The sequence below is a fragment of the Budorcas taxicolor genome, chromosome 19 (genome assembly GCF_023091745.1).
Source record: "Budorcas taxicolor isolate Tak-1 chromosome 19, Takin1.1, whole genome shotgun sequence".
NCBI lineage: Eukaryota > Metazoa > Chordata > Mammalia > Artiodactyla > Bovidae > Budorcas > Budorcas taxicolor.
The window spans coordinates 14,553,108-14,576,001 of NC_068928.1; the positions used below are offsets into that span (position 1 = coordinate 14,553,108).

At 40.0% G+C, this 22,894-nt stretch overlaps 1 protein-coding gene across 1 annotated transcript in view; it reads right to left on the reverse strand.

Annotated features, from left to right (window-relative positions):
* Positions 1-22,894, reverse strand: part of AP2B1 (adaptor related protein complex 2 subunit beta 1) — a 110,191-nt gene that overhangs the window by 19,357 nt on the left and 67,940 nt on the right. The window contains exon 18 of the mRNA XM_052657030.1: positions 18,533-18,662. Coding sequence (XP_052512990.1) covers positions 18,533-18,662 — 130 coding nt within the window. The remainder of the gene's footprint in view (positions 1-18,532; positions 18,663-22,894) is intronic.

The following is a 22,894-nucleotide window of genomic DNA, read 5'->3' on the forward strand; positions in this document are numbered from 1 at the left end:
AACCATTCTGCCCTGAGGACCCTTCTGACAAACACATGAAAGTCAGGGACCTTCTTTTTATAAGTTGTACATGCAATGTTTCCACCCAAACTTTAGGGGTTTCAGGAGACCCTAAAGCCTATCCCTGGGTTTCTGCTCTAGATAAATTCTCTGAGAAGCTGGCACACCCAAATTGGTGGCAGCAGACAGTGGTTCTGAACATGGACGCAGGGACCAGACCAGACCACCTGACCTTGCTGACTGCTCCTTATTAGCTGTGTGACCTGAGGCAGGAGCACTCAGCTCAGTCTCTTGCCTGAAGAACAGAGGTAACCACAGCACTAAACGCATGGGGTCGTTATGAGGCAAGTTAATATTTGCAGAGCACTTAGAACGGTGCCTGACTTAGAGTTAAGTACCGTGAACAAATGTTTCCTAAAGAAAAGTTCCGTTTTCTTTCACCATTTTCTGCTGTACACTTTACTCAGAGTTTTTCATAATTAAGGATAACCACATTAGACTTCTCTGAAATCTTACAAATGCTCAAATGTAGTATTACAACTATGCTAATGAGAGATATCAGGGGAGATTTTTAAAGAAAGGCTTACTGGGAAACTGTTAGTTTAATGATTCTTCTTGTGACTGTGCTCCTGGTCAAACGTCATCTCCTTATAGGATCAACTGCACAGAGCACTCCTTGGAAGAAGTGGTTCATCTCTATTACATTAGCTCTTCAAAATCTGCATTTTGCTGCTCAAACTTTTACTCTTTTGTAGAGTAAAACGTAGCCTGTAAAATGCAGGCTAGAACTGCATTTATTTCAAATGTATATGGTTCTCTTGGATGTGGCCCCTACCTATCTCTCTAGTCCATTTCCTTAACGTCAAGCATATCAAAATAACTTCCTGCTCTCCAAACACTAATGTTGTTCTTTCTGCTTAATATGTTCTTTTCCTAAAGCTTCATCTGTCTGGAAAATATCTATTTAACCTGAAGATTTAGTTCAAGCTTGACAAGGATTTCTCAGGAAGGTTCTAACTCCTCTCCATCGCACCCACACCATGCACTTGCACTGTAGCATAAGCAAGCATTTATCTATGCCTCACCCAAAACACAATGGTCTCTCACTCATGCAGGGGCTCTCATCTTCACTCACATCCCAGTGACTCAATAAACATTTGTTCCCTTTCATTAAAGGGAAGAAGTTGAGCAAATGGAATGAAACACTGGTTTCTTAACCTTTTTTTTTTTTAAACCTCCCTATCACTCATAGGCAAACATACTTTCACCACTCACACGGCTCATGAGGCATAGGGATATACGACAGGGCAAGGGTGGGGCAACAGGACGACACATGGGCTCACCTGGTTTCAAGTCACTGAACTGAAACAGCATCTAGATGTGGGGGAAGAGTAACACAGGTGGTAGATCACAACCCAAAGAATACGAGAGTCTCTAAGAATATGCCAGTAACTCTTCGGGAGTCCAGGCCAAAAAAAGAATCAAGGAAAACACACTATGAAGCCAGTTCAATTTTAACCCAGATGGCAGCTACTCTGAAATAGAGCTGAGTAAACCTTATAGTATGATATTGATTGCTTCAGAGGGAGAAAAGGGAGTTCTTTGTTTTCTTATTTTGAAATTCACTATCCCAACAGGTACAGAGCAGAAAGACATAATCCAGACAAGCTGAAGAAGTACCTTCTTAGAGCTTTCACAGTGATGTCTAGCCTGCCTATGGCAAATCAATTATCACATACATATCCAATTGCCTACTTAGTATCTTCACCTGGATACCTAACAGATACCTCAAAATGAACATGTCCAAAACCAAATTATTGATCTCCTCTCCTCATCCCTAAATGGAACCTCCTGCTGACTTTTCAAACCCAGTAAACGAAAAATACTGCCAAGCTTTCTATGGTGTCTCTGCTTCTGCACTCGTCTTCTCCACCTCCAACATCTAACTTCCCAGCCTCGTCTCAACATAGCATCAGAGTGATCTTAACATGCAGGTCAGTTCATAGATATCTCCGGGTCTGAGCCTCCAATGATTTCCCAAAGTTATAACTGTCTATGGTCAGATGCCTGTTACCTCTCTGCTGTCACATGCTGGGACTCTCGCGTCAGCCATGGGAGCCAGCTGCTGTGCCTTGCACACACCAGGCACGCTCCTATCTCATAACCTTTTGTTGTTTCTTCTGTCTGAAATTCTCTCCCACCAGAAATCTGCAAGGTTTATTCTGGCCTCCTTTAGGTCTTTGCTTTAATCAAGCATTATATTCTTATGGAGGTCTTCCATGACCAACGTATTTATGAAATCACACCCCATCTCCATCTCCAGGACTCCCTAGCTCAGGCTCTGCTTCTTCTCCCGTTGCTCTTACCTGACACACATTTTTGCTGATTTGCTGGTGCACTGCCTGTCCCTGTGCCACATAACGCACCTCTAGGAAAATGCCAGTTCCACAAGGTAGGGGATTTTTGTCTCTTGTTTACTACTCTATTCTCATTTCTGAAACAGTGACTGGCATAGAGTAAAGGCTCAGTAAGAATAATGACTGTAAAATACACGGCTCTAAGTTCCTGACAAGCCACTAGGCTTCGACAAAACATGAACTTGGACTAAAGTTTCCAAAAGGACAATACTTCTCAAGTTTTTCCCAGTGTACTTCCTTTAACAGAGGAAGAAAGAATGGACATATATACTGGGGTAGAGGTAGGGGTAAGGATCAGGATTAGGGGCACAGTATGAAGTAGCCCATAAGAACAAAATTTCTTTGAACTTCTGTGCTATCCCATAATGAATCCAAGTGTTTTAATATGAAATGTGCTTCTTCACTTATCTTTAAACAAAACTGATGCTCCAGGAGAATACACCATGTGTATTCTTCAGCCTCAAGTACTTCTTAACAAGGTGGTTTTAAACATTGTGGGTCACAACCAATTGGTGGTTCTTAAAATTTGTTTAGTGGGATGTAACTGGCATAAAAAAATATAATAGAAGGGACTTCCCTAGAGGGCCAGTGGTTAAGACTCATGTTTCCACTTCAGGGGACATGAGTTCGATTCCTAGTCGAAGAAATTCTGCACAGTGTGGCCAAATAAGTAATAGAATAGAAAATGTCATAGTGTATCTCACTAAGAGTAAGTAATGGCTCCTGAAACTGTTTCAGTTTTATGTATTATATATGTAAATACACTATGCAAAATGTACCTCTTATGTAATAAGCTGCAGCAAAAAACTATAAAAGCCCTAAACACTCACCAAATTATAAAGCAAGCAGTGAGGAACTGGGCTCAGTGAGCTTAGGAACAGGGTGCACACCTCAGTTTCTGCTCTGAGGATGCCTAAAGCAGATCCCAGATGGTACCAAGAACCAAATTACTTAAATCCTGTGTTCCTCCGGTCTGCCACGAGCAACATGGGGACACAACAATATTTACTTGCTTCTCGGGGACATCAATAGGAAGAGCAAAAAGAAATGATTATGAGGCACTTGGAAAACACAAAAGCGGGCTAGAAATGCTTAATAATAATAATGAGTTTTACAAGTTACTTTCAGTGGCTGCTGGGGAAAGAGCAGCCTGTCAGCTTCAGCCTGTAACCAACAATTAGTTTCTCATAGTATAAAAAGCCTGCTGCAGGGGCTGTGGCCCCTTTCTGGCGGCACAGCTGGAGATGAGCAGGCTGAATTCATATTCTAACCTTGTTCCAGTGTGCTCACAAGTACTATAAAAAGGTACGAGATGAACTCGGTCTGAACTCTGGCAAATGGGGCCTCTATCTACACCTCTCCCCACAGATCACCACAGGAAGCATTGCCACAAGAAAACTCAAGGCAAGCGGTACACAGCTCACCTTTGAGAGTATATCATCTACTCTTCCGTGACGTCACTTGTGACCTTTCCCAGTCTCTGAGGGATTTTTCCCCCCTTTTCTCTTCCTCTCTATTTAGCTTTGAGAAAGATTATCTGCAGGCTGGTCCAACCGAGGACCAGGCAGTGACGCCAGCCTTCACCAGTGGTCTGAGGAATGATGATTCAGATGTGTTTTAAGCACCACACTATATAGTCAACAGAGCCTAGAGGAACGGCTCTGAGTGACAGGTTTTTAATGACACTGCCTCCAACTCTGTGATATGTCATCTGAGACTCAAGCAGAAGAGGCTCTCTGCTGGCTGCTGGAGTTAAATCCACCTGCACTGCTGCATCCCCAGTCAATGTGAAAAAATACCTACCATTTTTAGTTTAAATATGGTCTTCCACTTCAAACCCTATTGACCAATAAACAACCTGAGACCTCTCAGAGACATCCTGACAAAACAGGTCTATCTATAATATTTGACAGTGTCTGAACAGGGTTAAAAATATAGCAGGAATAGGCATGCAACTCACCATGCGTGTGTACTAAGTCACTTCACTTGTGATCAACTCTTTGCGACCCTATGGACTGTGGCCCTCCTGGCTCCTCTGCCCATGGGGATTCTCCAGGCAATAATACTGGAGTGCATTGCCATGCCCTTCTCCAGGGGATCTTCCCGACTCAGGGATCGGACCTGCCATCTCCTACGTCTCCTGAATTGCAGGTGGCTTCTTTACCACTAGTGCCACCATCCACCGCAGAAAATATCAATTTACTGTCCTCGAATGCTAATTACATTTTAACTTGAAGAAGCATCTTTAGTTTACTTCCAAGGCTAAGATTCAACCAAGAACCCTCTATTTTTTTTCCCTAGTGCACCCAATAGATCAGATGGATTATTTGGCAGTTGAACAGCCCTCAAAGAGTGCCTGTCTGCTGTTTATGATAGATAAAAGCCATACTTGTTTACTTTCACTGTTAAGAGTATGTGGCCAGAAGAGTCCTTTATAGGGAAAATTTGACAGGTTCAGTCGTCCCAATAAAAGCAGTAGCTTCAAAACCCTAATTTTTTGGGCAACAACTTGCACTTCAGCATTTGATATTTCCAAGGCTAACTAATGTCTATCTGTACCTCTTTACAGAATAGAGGCTTTCAGAATAGAAAGGAAAGCTCTGAAAAGATCCCTGGATGATCTCTTAAACTATAAATCTTCTAGTGGTACTCATAAGTACCGGGTTTTAGAATGGTATTGAAATCTAAGAAACAACCTCTTTTAGCGAGTTTTGTTTTTGAAAGGTGCTACTGCTGCTGCTGCTAAGTTGCTTCGGTCGTGTCCAATTCTGTGTGACTCCACAGACGGCAGCCCACCAGGCTCCCCTGTCCCTGGGATTCTCCAGGCAAGAATACTGGAGTGGGTTGCCATTTCCTTCTCCAATGCATGCATGCTAAGTTGCTTCAGTCGTGCCCAACTCTGTGTGACCCCACAGACGGCAGCCCACCAGGCTCCTCTGTCCACAGGACCCTCAGGCAAGAATACTGGAGTGCGTTGCCATTTCCTTCTCCTTTTGAAAGGTGAGGAGAAACCAAAAGCTACTAAAGCTGATGCAGCTCTGCCTCCTCCCGGAGTCCCCATTCTGTCACGCGATCTGCTTCATCTCAGTCTCAGAAACCTCCCACATAGTTTACACCATGAACTGGGGTGTAGGCAGATTAAATCGCCATAACACCAAAGAGAAGATTAAGATGCAAAGAGGTAGTTTAGAAGACGCTCAGATTAAACTGGTAAAAACCGGGCTTCCGTGGTGGCTCAGTGGTAAAGAATCCACCTGCCAATGCAGGAGACGGGTTCTCCTGCATTCCTGGTTCAGAAAGATCCCACAGGCCATGGAGCAACTAAGCCACATCTATTGAGTCTGAGCTCTAGAGCCCGGGAACTGCAACTCCTAAGCCCACATGCTGCAGCCACTGAAGCCTGTGCGCCCTAGAGTCCGTGCTCCAAAACAAGACACCACAATGAAAAGTCCATGCATGGCAACAAAGAGTAGCCCCTGCTTGCCACAGGCCCGTGCAAAGCAATGAAGACCCAGTACAGCCGAAAATAAGGAAATAATATATATTAAAACAAGCTAACAAAAAGCTGTTAAAAACCACTGATTTAGGCAGCAGTAAATCAGAATGATGGTCTCCAAAAGCTGTACACACTAGAAGAACTCCAAAGCACAGTAGGGTTAGAACTACTGGAATCAAATTCGGTAATTCTCTGCAACCTAAGTTAGACTCTCAAGTACTGCTTTAAAAAAAAAAAAAGGCATTCTTGTCTCCTTCAAAGCCATTTGGAAAAAAGAAGAAAGGTCACAATTTTCATGAAAGACTGCCTCTGTGGAGGGACTCTTTCAAGAAGCGTCTTTTCGAAGTCCACCTCAAGCCACCTTAACTAAAGCCAGCTGAACTACAGAGTCAGGTTGAACTCAAATCCTTCAACTCTCAAGACAGCCTCCAGTGCCAGCATGTGACACCTCATCCACCCCAAGTGAATTTCAGTTTAGGATTTCCAATCTTTTTACTGCTTACCTCTGAACTGATAAACAACCACACCCATTCCCAAAAGAGCAAATTCTTCTGATAGCACATGCAGAAAAATCTGGAATTGGGAAGTGCTAGACCATTTAAAATTTTTAAATTTAAAAAAATTTTTCCCTTTTAAAGGCAAAAGTTAGACTGTTTTGAGTATTACTTGAAAAGAACTATTTTCTGAAAGCAAAGAATGAACGATGAGATTCATCCATGGGCCAAAGACATCCCTCTCTGCCCTTCCTTTCAAAGTGTGCCTCCTATCACTTTACTTCCATCAGAATTAGGAAACAGATAGGCTTTTTTCTGGTTTCCCAGAAAGAGGTTTGCTCAGCTCCATTTTCTGTCAGATATCTGAATGATTCTGCTTTTCCCTGGGGCTCTGAGACACTTACAGAGCATCCTCGAGTTTCCAAAGTTATTCTGAGAATATTACACAAATAATTTGATGGTATTAGGATAATGGTTTAATAGTTGTAGGGTGACAGTTTGTTTTTATTTTGAAGTGGCACAAAAACATAGGTTAGTAATAGAAAAAGTTCCCTAAACATTAGAACAGTCATATGTTCTATTACCCTAGTTATCGCCAGTCTTGGAAATAAGGTCCATTAATGTGCTGTGATCTTGCCTTTTGAAATATCAGTGAACAGAGGAAAGAAAGCAGTAGCTTCTAATGTTTGTCTGCCCACTCGAGAGAAAAATGAATTTGTGATTGTAGCCCTTAGATTAAACCAAGGCATGACCCATCCAGGTAAAAAGGTATTAAAGGGGCAGTGGGAAGACTGCAAGGCCACTAAGAAACAAGAGGCAGAGAGTGTGTTTAGGGACACTGTTTGCTATGATGAGGAGATGGCCTTGCTAAGTCTGGTTCAAGAACTGGAGGCACCAAATACTTGTAAACACTTTCTTAAATGAAAGCAAAAAGATTCATTCAACAACAAATATTTATTAAACACCCACTGTATGCCAGGCATTGTTCCAGGCACTGGGGGATAAGTCAATGGAGGAAAAAAAAAAAAACTAAGACAAAAACTGTTGCCCTTTTGAAGTCTGCATTCCTGTCGGGAAGTGGTGAGTTGGGGGGTGAGGGGTGGGAGGGGGAGAGGAGAAAATGAATTAAGTACAATAAACAGTATTTAAAATGGATAAATGCTCTGGGGGTGGGGGGAGAATAAGGATAAAGGGGATCAAGAACACTGGGAGCAGAGTGAGGTGGCTTCATCACAAAGGTCCTGTTTTACCAAAGGCCTGCAGGAGGCAACGAGTCAAGCAGATAATGGCAACTGGGAGAAGGAGCATCCCACACGTGGGAAACAGCCACTTCCAAGGCCCTGAGGTGGCAGCATCCGGTCAGTCTGAGGGCCCACGGGAAGCCAGCGTGGCCAAGTGGAGTGAGGGAGCAGTAGCAGGTAAAGCCAGTGAGGTGGGGGCAGGTGGAAGACATGGCTGGGTCATACAGGGACTTGGGGGCCACTGCCAGGACTTGGCCTTTCCTGCTTGGAAAGAACACCAATGCAAGTTCTTCTACACTAGTGATGCAAACACGTGTCTAACAGGGCACTGGTACAGCAAGAATTAAGCAACCTTACAACTCTGCTAGGACCTGTGGAGAGGGTCACTGGCAGCTGTGTGCCTCACAGGGACCACTGGGTCAAGGGAAAAGGATGCTAAGATATACTGCATCTGTTCCTGCTCTAGATAGCTTCCTCATTATTACTTTTACATGTTGGGCAAAATAAATCAGAAAACTCACAGCAAAGGTAATTTGATCTCTTTTTTGTCAATACAGAACCAACCTGCCATGCTATACTGATCAATGTGGTTACCACCCAGAAACCTTTATCACAAGCCCCAGATGCCCTCTTCCTCTAGCAGTCTTCAACAGGATTACTCTCTACAGTTTCAGCTGCCAGAAACAGCCAACAGTATTTTCAGAGGCCTTTCAGTCTTTCCAACAGGTAAGTTCCCCAAACCCAAGGTCTTACCTTAAACAGGTTCTGCCCAACCTACATAGACTCTAACCCTAAAAGCATGATCTCTTTTAGCCTTTATTAACAGCTCTGTGTACCTTGCTATCACGGGCTGACGTGCCCATGATTGCAGCTGTTGCACTACTGAATACTATTTACCATTAAAAGGCATCATGGTCTGTCTGCTATGTAGGGCTTACTGTTAAAACTTTAAAATTCATTCTGTACATACTGTACTGAACCACAGAATGGTGAAGAAAGGACTAATAAACTATCAGTTCCAGTTATTAGATAGTCCACATCCCAGTCTGGTATGTCATGGGACTGAAGACACAAAGAAAACTCAATAGAAGAATAAACGTCAGTAATGAGAGTGATGAAGATCATTTTAAAATCCTGAGATGAAACTGATCTAGAATCTAATCTAGGTTCTAGCAAGTTAAAAATCAAGAGGGTTCACAGGTGTGCCTATGTGCTGTCTGCTGTATTATTTAATCTCAGTGTAGACAAAAAACAGACACAGGTGGCTGTCAGATGACTGGGCACATGGGTAGGCCATTGTGCAGACACGCTATCTCTGGGTAGTTTTACCAGGGAATCAAGTCATATAAAGAAGGGGCAGAAACTATTGTCAGAAACACAACATGAGCTATGGAATGAGCTATGGATTTGAGAAGTTTTGTGCTCTCATATTTGGAGTATCTGCCTTCCCACTCCTTCAGTGGAATGTTGCCACTAAGCCCAAGACCAAATTCACACACTTTCCAAAAATGATTAAATGATTACTTTGTCTCCAATGTAACTGAGTCTAACCACATTTACTAGTATCTCCACAGTTGTTTTCCATTAAAATTAGAATAAAACTGACATTTATTTGCAGAACACAAACATAAGTCCTTCCACAAACTTAGGCTCTCCTGAAGTAGAATAAAAGGGAAAATGAATTCAGACTGGGTATATTTTCATTATAGGTCCACCTGACTGATTTTCAGGCCTTGTGAGCCTTGATTCAGAAAGAAACTTATTGTATAAAACCTGATCTCAATACCATGAAACCTATGTATAACCTCACCTTACAAAATTGTGAATAAAAGAAACTTTTCCAATCTCACTGAACGTGATGCCACAAAGTATTAAGAGAGCTAAACATGAATGAGGGCAAGATATGGCTCTCAAGTGGGCTTCAATCCAGTTTAGGAAAATCCCAGGGTGTTTCCTTTAATTCCAACCTATAATGTACCCCAAGGCTTTGTGTAAAAATTACGTGCCACAATGAGAACATAAGGACTAGAAAGAGGTACCTACTTTTTATTCAGAATTTGAAGTCCTCTAATGCATAAAGAACTATTTCCCAATCATCTATCTAACTAGAAATTCAAAACTAATTCAATTTTTATCAACTCCTAACTTACTAACATGATACAAAGATGGCTGAAATTTTAATAGATGAAACCCACAAATCACTTCTATTACCCTGCAGAACTATGTGAAATTTAGTATCATGTGGCCAAGCATGTGCTTCTATTACTTGGGTAATCATCTCACAGGCTCTTTTTAATGATGACTAGTTCTCAAGCTTTAAGAACTGAATTCTGGGTTTTAGGAACAACTGTTTCCTACCACTGAAGCCAGATTTATTATTTGCTAGACCATGTCAGCCTATCAGGATACAGGATTTTTATCTATTGCTTATGTGTGGGGTTATTCAAGCAGGGCAGCTGCTACTGACAAACATATTCGTAGAAGAGGGTACCAGAAGCAGTAGTTGAGTTCTGGTTATAGAAAGACAAAAGATGCTGTTTAGCAGAATCTTGGTTATCTTGACATAAAGGATAAGGAGGTTCTCTATAGGGCCAACGGAGTGAAAAAGGAACAGTTAGTATATAAGATACAGTACTTCTCAGATGAGATTAAAGGACACATTTATAGTACTGATGTGACATGAAAAATACATCAAAATTGAAATAGCAATCATGAAAAGCAATTTTCTCCTTTCTCTTCTTTGGTGGTAAAATGTTTTCATCTTTCAGAACCAAGATCTTTCATAACCATTTCCTACAGGTTGTTAATGGAATATTTCAGATTCTGTCCTGTCTATAGGGGTTATTTTCAGCACTGGATCTATCTGTGACCTGGGAATCTCTTATAGTTTTCCTAAGATCCACCACTTCAAGGACTCAATGTCTGTTCAAGCAGCATGTGGTCCCATAAAAGCAACCAGAGTGTGCCGTCCTCAGCTGTGGATCCTGGAAGACCAAAAGAGGCTTTAATACTGAACTTGTTTGGCTTGCACAACAGTCAAGAAAAGTCAGTAAATGCCAAGCTGGTTTGCTTCCTTTGATGGAAGCTGCTTAAAAGGTCCGTTTGGAAGCATTTACCGGTTTTTCTGGTACAATAGCTAGAGCTGTGGGCCTTCTGAGTGTGAACGGGCATATGTAAGAGATGAAATATCAGGGACAGGCACCATCTGCAACTGATGGTCTCATAGGCTGGGACTGCAATGTGGGAGTAGCAAGGGACAGAATTTTCTCAGGGCCATACACTGCCAAAGAAACAAAACAACCCCCCTACCCCTCCAAAAAAAAAACCTTTTTGGTTAACAAAGATCTTAAAGACATGAATAAATGGGGTTATAAGATTCTGTCCTTTGCAGCTACCATCCTTAGCATTTCCTGCCCTAATCATTCAAAGGTTAAATGAATAGGGTTGATGAATACTGCCTTGTTTTAGAAGGGACATTCAAATAAAAAACTGAGATATTATTTCTTTTCTGTAATTAATATCCATCCTCTTATTAAACAACACTTAAGTAGGGTTTAAAGAGGATACAAAGATAAATAATAAAAAACCATATACACTAAAGGATCAATTATTTATCTACAGGTTAACCTCTAACCACAAAGAAATACAGAAGGAAGGAAAGAAGGACTTTTATGAAGGTGTCATGAGACTTTCAGGTAAAGATAGCAGACTTCAAATCACATTTAAATTTTCTTTCTCCTGGAAGAATTCAGCCATAATGAAAAGGAAAAAAGAATTAAGGGTATAAGTTCACAAAGATGAGAAAGAAAAAAACACAGTAGCAACAAAATCTTGGTAAGTGTAAAACAAATGCTGTTAGCAAATAACACTGCACAATTCTCAAAGTCTTAGGACTGGGAGCACCTCTGGAACTGTATGGAGGGGAAATGATGGAGGGGGCGTTAAAAGAAAGAGGATGAAAAAGCTGAGTCCGAGATCCTCACACCACCCTGAGCTACCTCAGCCCCTCAACAAAACTAAAAGACTGATTCTTTCAGAGGAGATAAGATAGATAGTACTTTGAAGGGAATGCTAGACATGGCTGAGGGGTGGTGGAATAAGCGAATTTATGCATACTGAGTGCTGAGACTCTCCAGTCCTCTTTCCCAGTTTAGCTCCCAGGAGGCTGGTAGAAAGCCTTTAAATTCTAATCAGGAGAGTCAAGGATAATTTTTGGAAGAATTAAGCCAGCTCCCAAAAGAAAGACATGAAAAGTACTGACACAGAGGATTCCAGATGCATTCAGTGATGGGTGGGTGGAGGTCCTACCTTGGGTCTTAATGGTTTAGAGGGCCATACTCTGATCTTCCTCTGGCCTCCACAGAACCCTTCTACACAAGAATCCATATGGCCAAAGAGACATGCCCAGGTAGAAAACACAGAATTTCCTAGCTAAAAAGCCTTAACACTGTTTCCAGGTCCTGTCTGAGATACTTCTACTGGTCACTTTTTCTGAGGGTCAGTAAACATATCCTCAGGCCCAAGGGATGGCCAAAGGGTGGAAGTGGAATAGAAGAAAAGGCTGTGAAACACGGTTCTCCAGTTGTACTCCTGAGTGAACAGAGGTGGAATTTTAACAAAGAACCAAGTGGAAATCCTAGAATTGAAAAGTACAGTATCTGAAATGAAAGTTATACTGGACAGATATACCAGAATGTTGCAGCCTATAAAAGAAGAGTCTGTATACTTGAAGACAGATCAATAGGAATTACCCATTCTGAAGAACAAAGAAAGAAAACAAAAACAACTAAAACCAGCCTTAGGGGTTGAGGGGACAATCTCAAGGGACAATCAATAGTCACACGTGACAGTGGCGTGTGTATACTCAGTCGTGTCTGACTCTTTGCAAACCCATGGACTGCAGCCTGTCAAACTCCTTGGTCCATGGAATTTTTCAGGCAAGAAATACTGGAGTGGGTTGCCATCTTCCTTCTCCAGGGGATCCTCCGACCCAGGGATCAAACCCACATCTCTACTGCTCCTGCACAGACAGGTAGATGATTTACCACCTGTGCCACCTTAGAAGTGGAATTCTGAAGGAAGGGAAGTGAGATACTGGGACTGAAAAAAAACCTGAAGAAATAATTAAAAAAAAAAACAAAAACTTTCCTAAATTTGGGAGAAGCTATCAATTTACAGATCCAAGTTCAGTGAACCTGTAGCCAGATAAATGTAATGAAAACACCAAGGTACATAACAGTCAAGCCACTGAAAACCAAACATAAAAATGAAGGAGCCCATAGATTGGCACTGCCCAACAGAACTTCCCATAATGACAGAGAGGTTCCACTTCTGCACTGACCAATTCAGTAACCACCAGCCATGTGAACATCTGAATGTGGCTAATGCAGCTGAGGAAATAAAACTTTTTATTTTACTTGATTTTAATTAATTTCCATTTTGATAGCTGCATGTGGCTAAGGGTTTATTTTATTGAACAGGGTAGTTAAGGAGCCTTATGAGATATCAACCCATCATTAATATGTGCACTTTAGTGATTCAAATAAACAATAATAAATAAATAAAAACAAAAGTTTAAGACACAGAGATAATCAGAAACTTGAGCACTGACTGGATGTCTGATGTTAAGGAATTCTTGTTAATTTTTAATGCGCACAATAGTTGTTGTGGTTATGTTTTTAAAAAGAAACCGTTTTAAATAGATACATTGAAATATTTACAGAGGAAAGGATATGTCTAAGATTTGCTTCAAAATAATATGGGGCAGGAATATGCACAGGGAGCAAAGATGAAATGCTACTAACACTGGAGTGATTAATTATTGAAGCTGAGGGATGAGCACACAGGGATTCATTACATGATTGCTTACTTTCGTAGAGTTAAAATTTTTTCATAGAAAGTTTTTTAGAAAATAGAGCAAAAAGAAGGACTTCCCTGGTGGTCCAGTGGTTAACACTCTGCACATCCACTGCAGGGGGTGCAGGTTCAATCCCTGCTCAGGGAACTAAGAGCCTGCATGTCACATGGTTATGGCAAAAAAAAAAAAGAGCAGAAGGAGACGGAAAATAGGACAAAAAGCAGAAGATTGGTCCAGGAAGGTCAACATTCAAAGAGCAAGACTTCCAATAAGAGAGACAAAGAAAATGAAAGGAGATCTATAAAAAAGAAAAGTTCCCAGAATTGAAGGATACAAGTTTCCACACTGAAAAAGCACAATAAGGACCTAGAGCAGTGGGTGAAAAAAGACACAAACCAAGGCATTATCACTGTGAAATTTCAGAAGAGGGAAAACCAAAGGATTCTACAAGCTTTCATTCAGAGACAACACGGCACAGAAAAGGATCAAGAATCAGAATGACTTCAGACTAGGAGGAAAACTATTTCTCATCTAGAAAGATATACAGAAACCATCATATAAGTGTGAAAAAAAAACGTTCTAAAACATGTAAAGTCGCTACCTGTTTAAAACTTTACACACCTATCCAATACTTTCGCCACCTGATGTGAAGAACTGACTCACTGAAAACACCCCGATGCTGGGAAAGACTAAAGGCGGGAGGACAAGGGGACCACAGAGGATCAGAGGATGAGATGGTTGGATGGCATCAACGACGCATTGGTGATGGACAGGGAGGCCTGGCGTGCTGCAGTCCATGGGGTCGCAAAGAGTCGGACACGACTGCACAGCTAAACTGAACTGAACACCTGTTTTTAGGCAGCTACTGGAGTATGTTCTTCATCAAAACAAAGGAGTAAATCAAGGAAAGGAAAATACAAGAGGAGACCCAACATATAAGATAGATGAAGAGAATGAATCCTCAGGGCTATGATGAAGGGAGTTCACAGGATGACAGTTTCAGGTGTGGAAGAAAATCACTCTAGATTAAAGCAGTCAAACGGCTCCCAAAGGAGACTTTAAGAGTGAAGTCGGCAGGACTATTCTGAAGAGTTTGATCTCACTGGAATTTGGGAACGAATGACAGTTAACACAAAAAATTAAGCAAACAAATAGAGACAAGTCTTACTGGGTAAATACCTAATTATTTATAAAAAGTTTTATGGAGAAAAATAATCACACTATATAGTTCAGCTCTGAGGAGTATATATAATCATAGTAACAGGAACAATGAATACTAATTAAAGCAAATCCTAAGACAGTTCTATCAGGAAAATATGAGGATTGGGAATATGTACACAGATAATGGTAATAAGTAGGAAGAGAAGGCTGGGAACTTGGTTTTTCTTAGCTAACTCTAGAACTAGTTAACTCTAACCTGTATATTCACAGACCTGATAAAATTAAAACTTGAAAGAAAGGGGTATCAACTGTCTCCCCAAAGTTCACAGCTTGGTGAAAAAGGAGGCCAAGCAAATGTGAGAACTCCACAGCATCCATACAAAGACTGGGATGAACATGTTATGTCACGATTCTATTGTACTTTTGAAGACACTGACTTGAAGAAGCAGTCACTTGCCAGGTGTCAAGTCTGAAGGAGTATATTGGGAAAATGTTTCTAAGCAACAGATGAAATAGATGAAGTGAAAAGGATATCAAAGTCAGAGAAGGCTCTTTTAGACAAAATTCATTTAGACATTTGTTACGGTTTTTGTTTTATTTAAATACAGGAGATCAATTCTCTTTTTTTTTTACGGAATATAATATGTTAAACTCAAGAGACGCTCGGGGGGGCAGACAAGTTAAACTTTGCTTTGTGTAATATTTATAAGTTGGATTCTCAAAGGCTTTTGACAACCAACATTATCAGTACAGTAGATTTTCTAGGTTCAAATTTCTTCTAGGTATTTAATGCTCTTTCTAAGGTATAATCTATTTTACATTTTAAGAGAGAATAGTGTCTTTTTTTCAATAATGGTTCAAAAAGACGATAGGTCAGTAAGCAGTTTGATGATATTTTTAATGAAAAGTTTTTGTACTAAATGCTATATTACAGAGGCTAGTTTGATTTGTCTGTCCTATATATAGATATCAAATTAGCCAAAACAGCTAAAACTCACATTGCTTCCCAAATTTCATTTCCTAAAACTCTTTTTTTCTTTTCTAATTTTATGGTCTGCAGTACTAGAAAAGCACTAATTTTTCCTGCATGAGCTCTTGAATTTAAACACATATGTTTATAATGTTAATGTCAATCAATCTTTACCTGGCTTTATCTGGATCTTTATGGTCAAAGCCTACTGAAGTTAAGCTCTGACTCTTTATTCATACTGGGACAAAAGCAGAATAGAAGCTGAAAACTAAGGTAAGCCACCATCTTCCGTTAATCATTAGTTTCAACTTCCACTTGCAGACATTAAATAAAGCTGCTCTCGGGGGGGGGGGGGGGTGGGAAAACTTCATCTGTTTTCAAGTTTTTGCTTATCTTCTCCATTGGGCAATGCCAATTAAATCAGAAAATAGCCATAATTATGACACCCTTGAAAGGAAAGAATCCATGGGAAAGCATGGAGAATCAGTAGTTGACTACAGATGGAAAATTTGTGTTTTCTCTAGAGAAGTTGAACTGCTTTAGTACATTCTGCTTAGATAGAAAAATTATAAGTTTTTTTTTAATGTCAGGTTTGTGAAAATGAAAACTTGCTAGTTCTAATGCGAGAGAAGGATTTGGACTAAGATTCCCTCTTTTATGAGGGTTCCTGGGACTTCCCTGGTGGTCTAGTAGTTAAGACTCTGGGCTTCCAATGCAAGAGACACCAGTTCAATCCTCGGTTGGGGAACTAAGATCCCACGTGCCATGCAGCCAAACAAACAAACAAAAAGAACAACTCATGTGAGGGTTCCCATCTGGGATGTTCATTCTACTGAATGTCAAGTGGAAATGCAAATAGGGAAGTAAACTGACATTTATTCACAGTTCCCTTTTGGTTTTAAGAGAAGGAAATTTGCCCTGATTTCTGTGACCCAAATTCCTTTTCCTACTTCTAAAGTAAAGCATTCTTGCACCCATGCTGACTGACCTCAAATATCTGGCTTGAGGCTCTGTGAGCCAACAGGAGGTTAGATTTCCATGAAAAGAGAGCAGATGTAAATTTGAGTTAGTTACTTACTTTAGGATTCTATGTTGGAAAAGCCCCTCAACACGTTAGTCTCATCATAGCAGCACAGCCAATTCCTTCTACACCGTAATCCTTGTTCTCTCTCCTAGACTGAGCCAAGTTATATTGTGACTCATTCATTGTCCCTCTATATCATCAAACTCTTTGCTGAAAAAGAAGCAGTCAACTACTGAGGCAGCAAGGTAATTAGTCAACTGGCAAGCAGGCCTGGTGTGCTGGTATTTTAACTATTTTGGAGAACATTAGTTTCAACTCTTAGTAATTTTACTGTTGATGTCTCACCATGAGTACTAGGATCCCACACTGGTATTTCCAAGACACCGTGCAATGGGATCCTACCTGTCTTGACCACAAAGTGGAAGGTTGCTATTTTTTGTTCATCATTTACAGCATATTTTACAGTCTCATTCAGACTGTTCTCTCAAGTTCTTGGTAGAAGGGGATGCCCAATCCTCTTAGTTGAGTCTTGTGTCCGTCACAGTACATCACTCCCTTTTTCTTCTTTTGTTAAAATGTGAGCTCACTTTCAGTAGAGATTTTCTTTTCAGATGGGAGTCCTGATGGCCTTAAAGTTCAAAATTGTTGTAAAAGGGCCAATTCTCTATTTGCTTCTGCCAGGTATCCTAGGCTCTATCAGTTCTAGTCCAACTTTACACTGGTTTGGAGAATTCTGTACCTACCCAGTATAAATTCAGGCTCTGGATTTTTCACAAGAGGCCATCAGAACCCTGGTCAGAGAGAACTTTCTCCCATCACTTGCCTCTGTGGAAATGTGTTTCTAGTTCCCTTTTCACTGAGGGACTTGCTCTTCCAGGGGGTCAGCTTTATGCAAAGCTCAGTTACAGTTCCCCATCTCAGGTCGACCCAAGGTGGTCTCTTCCGTCCCTGTGAACATTAAAATCCTCAACTTCCAGGCTTCCATCTGTATGTTATCCCTTCAGGTTGCTGGGGCTTCAATTTACATGCTTACTACTCTACCTTCATGTTGCTTAAACCCCAGAAGGCTTATTTCAAAGAGAAATTCAAAGTGATGCAAATGAAATGAAACTCTAAGCTAGGACTTAAGCATTCTAAAAATTCAGTATTATCAAGATGGAGAGGCTCTTTTAGACATGATAAAGTTCTGACCTCCTCTAAGTTGATGTTACACTTACCACATGCATATCATACAGAGCCCAATTATTTATGGCAGTGTATTCAAAGATGACCTCCACATAGCTTTCCTGAAATCTACTCTTGCTGCTGGAGCTGCTAAGTCACTTTAGTCATGTCCAACTCTGTGCGACACCATAGATGGCAGCCCACCAAGCTCCCCTGTGCCTGGGATTCTCCAGGCAAGAACACTGGAGTGGGCTGCCATTCCTTCTCCAATGCATGAAAGTGAAAAGTGAAAGCGAAGTCGCTCAGTTGCGTCCGACTCTTTGCAACTCCATGGACTGCAGCCTACCAGGCTCCGCCGTCCATAGGATTTTCCAAGCAACAGCACTGGAGTGGGGTGCCATCGCCTTCTCTGGGAAATCTACTCTTACAACGTTCAAATTCCCTTTTATGAAAGTCTTAAGAAAAAAGTTTATAAATAACACCTTGAAAAGTTTTTGTTTGTAGAGTTAAAAAAAATTAGTAACTTTCTGTGTCAATGTTATGATTTGTGTGTGTGTGTGTTTTAATGAAAAATAAGTCTTCTCCACAGAGTTATTTCAAACCCTATTCCATGACTAAATCTAATATGAGAGGAGTTGCTTTACATATAAATAAAATAAAATTGGCAAGATATCAACCTGTACACCCAGACTGAAGTAAGAGTCTAACCTGCAGGTTGTTCAGAGGCTCCATCTTCATGACAGGGCCCAAGGTGTTGAGGGGCAGGGAGACATCGATGCTCTGGTTTGGCATCAGTGGTGTATGGATGGCCAGAGGAGTGCTGGGGATGACACCAAAGCTAGAAGAGAGGGTGAAGAAGTCCTAGAGGTTATTAGGAGGCAGGATTTAGACACATCTTTACGTTTCCATGGCTTTTTATACAAGGAAACCACATAACCTCTGGTTTCCATGAAATAGATTAGAGGAAGGAGAAAACATTCAGCAGCAGAGAACTGGTTAGCTAATGCCCCGATTCTAAAGTTTTATGTTTACCATGCCACTAGAGGGGCAGATTTGATAAGCATCTTTTTTTATACATCTGTCTTTAGATAATCCTTGGGAGAATACCCACCCTGCAAAGTACACTACTACTATTTCACTAGCTTGATAGCCTGCCCAGTCAGCCCAGAGGATGATTTACGGTAACTCACTTTCTTTTTTCTTTGTTTACTTACACAGGATACAATCATTGGGAAAAAGCCACTGTAAGTAAAGCAGAATTGACTGGTTTAAACATTCAAAACAATACTCCAAAGGACGAAAGACATGCTGCAGACTCAAACCTGGCCACTTTCTTAGCCTACGGCAGGAAGTGAATATCCACTACAGTTAGACTTCTCACAGAAGCCTGCGTGATAATAATATAAAATAGTAAAGAGCGGGAAAAGTCTGAGTTAGAAGTCACATAAAAACAAAAATGTATGAAGGAAGACGGAAAGGGAAAAGTTGGGCCACAGGTATAACAAATGAACAACTTAATGATACAAATTTACATTGAACTTATGCTCTAATTAGCCTCAGGAAGAAAAATGAGATTATAATGTAAAGTAACTAGAGTTTTTTAAGCAGTATCAATTTCAGAACAGCAGGAGAAACATTTTCCTTTTCCTAGATAAACTATACTTTAGAGTCCCAAATGTAATAAATGATTTTGAGTAGACACATCAAATCATTTTGGTATTAACATTTATAGGTCAAAAACTATTCTGCCCTTTTGATCTTGATCTCATGACTGATCTATGTGGAACACCATAGGGAATCTTTAAAAAAGGCTACCAGAACTAGTAAGTAAGTTTATTGAAGTTGCAAGATACAAGTTCAATATACAAAAATCAACCATATTTCTATAAACTAGCAACCAAAAGTTAAAACATGCTACTTACTGTAAACATCAAAACTACGAAACACTTATATACAACAAAAGATGTGTAAGATCTGTACATGAAAAATTATAAAATACTGTAGAGGGAAGTTAAAGAGGTCTTACATAAATGGAGAGATACGCTATGCTGATAGATTGGAAGACTTAGTATTGTTTGCTGTCAGTTCTTCCCCAAACTGATCTATATATTCTCTATACCTTCCATCAAAATCCAAGCAGAAAAAAGACCTAGAATTGCCCAAAACAAGTTTTGAAAAAGAACATAGTTGGAGGGTTTATACTACATGACTTCTAGATTTACTACAGCAAGACTTTGCTTTGACTCTTACTTTACACCATACTGGGCTTCCCAGGTGGTGCTAATGGTAAAGAATCCACCTGCCAATTCAAGAGATGAGGATTTCCGGATCCCCTGAAGGAGAGCATGGCAACCTACTCCAGTACTCTTGCCTAGAAAATTCCACAGAGAAGCCTGGTGGGCTACAATCCACGGGGCCATGAAGAGTCGGACACAACTGGACACTGCACATTACACCATATTATCATACCAAAATTATCTCAGAGTGAATTATAAAGGTAAACATAAGAGCTTTATTGATTGCCATTTCCATTAAAATTTTTTTAATTGTATTAATAACTGTAGGTCAGGTAAAGATTTGATAAACAGAACACAAAAAGCAAAAGACTTAAAAAGGAAAAAATTGTAAAATAAACTGTGTTTAAACAAAAAACCTGTTCCTTGAAAAACACTAAGAGAGTAAAAGTAAGCTACAGACTGGGGGAAGATATTTCCAAGGCATATCTGAAAAGTACTTATAGCTAGAAAATATAAAAAACTTTACTACTTGATAATAGGACAAATAATTTTTTTTTAAAAAAGAAAAAGGAATGATCTGAGAAGATACTTCACCAAAGAAGATATAAGATTAGTCAACAAGATTATGAAAAAAATGCTCAGTATTGTTAGTTAGTAGAGAGATATTACTATCCATCTACAAGAATGGCTAGCACTGGTGGGAACATGGGAGTCGGAACATCCACACTTACCACATGACCCAGCAATACCACTGCTAGGTATTTACCCAGAAAAAATGAAAATACAGTTCCACAGAAAGACTTGTACATGAATATTCATAGGTGCTTTAGCCATGAAAGATAAAACTGGAAACAATCCCTACTTCTACCAACTGGTGAAAGGGTCAACAAATCGTGCTACAAGCATCACTGGATACTACTCAACAATAAACAGACTAGTGAAACACCTCGAAGTATTATGCTAAGTGAAAGAAATCTAATGCAGAAGACTCCACACTATGTAATTTCATTTACAAAACATAGAAAAGGTATGATTATATTGGCAAAGACAGAGCTACAAAGAACACGAGAAGAGATATCATAGTAAAAACAGTAACAGACACAGAGAATAAAATAAAAAAAAGCAAATAAAACAGAAATGAAGAAAAAGATCACCACTACTCATGAAGCATTCCAGTCAGAAGATCAAGTCTAAATGTAATTAGGCCTGTAGACCAATTTACATATAATCAGCAAAATCTAGACTGTGGGAAACTCTACAGATAAAACATCTAATTTCTTCTACAAATAAATTTCAAGGGAGAGAGAGGAGGAGGTTAAAAGGAAGAGAGAGGAGGTTAAAAGAGATTTAAGACACATATCAATTAATTAGTATATATGGAGACCAATGGGATCCTGTTCAGATAAAACAAGCTGTACAACAATAGAGAACTGCAATAATCTGCTAATGATGTTAAAGAGCTTAATAATATTAATGATATTAAAGAACTAGATAATATTAAAGAATTTTTGAGTTTAATAATGGTGCTGTGGTTATGGGTTAAAAAAAGGTCATGAGATACATATTCCAATATTTATAGATAAGAAAATATTAGGGAGAAAAATAGTACATATAACAGACAAAGTCAATAAATACATAATTCTCCAAAGAAGAAAATATAAACAATGGAACAGGACAAAAGGTTAAACACATAAACCCTAAAAACCTCCCAGAGATACAGGACTTCAAGGTACACACTGAAAGGGCACACCTTATTCCAGGAAAAACTGACTAACATTGATCAACACAGGGAGTATCCTAGAAAAATTACTGGACTTCAAAACTTTGGACAGTCAAACAAAATGATCAAATTACTTACACATACAGGGAAAAACCATGCTAGCAATGAACTTTTCCTCAGGAATATTAAATGACAAACAACTCTGAAGTAAAACAAAGATCTTGAGTCAAGAATTTTCAAGCATGTAAGTTATGATTTTGACCATGTAAGAATCCTAGGATTGCTGAGGCTTTGTTGAGGAACCTACTAGAAGACATACAAGAAATGATCATGGAAATGTAAATAAAAGGACTGGCAGCAAGCACAAACTCAACAAGAAACAAAGATGAGGATAAAAGTGAAAGAATAAAATGTAGAAATGACAAAACGACAACTGACCAAAATGAAAGGAAAAGGAGACAAGCAGGTGGAAAGGAGAATAAGCTCTCACCTGTCGCAACTCTCTTCCCTATTACGGCAGAGAGTTCACTGCTAAGAGCAAACTGCCTGCCTGCATGTGATTATTCAGTTAACAGGTAGACTGTCTTCCATATTCTTTAGAGCAGCCAAAGTCCATTCACTTTTCTCACCAAAATGTGGCCACACTGAAAGGGCACACCTTATTCCAAGAAAAACTGACTAACATTGGTCAACACTGGGAATATCCTAGAAAAATCACTGGACTTGGACAGTCAAACAAAAGTTTATACAGTCCATGGAATTCTCGAGGCCAGAATACTGGAGTGGGTAGCCTTTCCCTTCTCCAGGGATCGAACCCAGGTTTCCCGCATTGCAGGAGGATTATTTACCAGCTGAGCCACCAGGGAAGCCCAAGTTACAAACATTGGGCACATATTTAAGACATGCTTTAGTACCTAGAAATGTCTGGCACTCAGATGCAAAACAATTATTATTAACTGTATAAATGGATTTCAACTAAAAGCATTTTTTTTTTTTTGGTAAACTGTGTTAATAAAGACATACTAGTTTTAGAATCCTTTACGGCAGTTAAGTCAGTCTTGGTTTCCTTACTCCACAGGGACCACCTTCCCGGCAGAACTCCCTAGGGCCTCC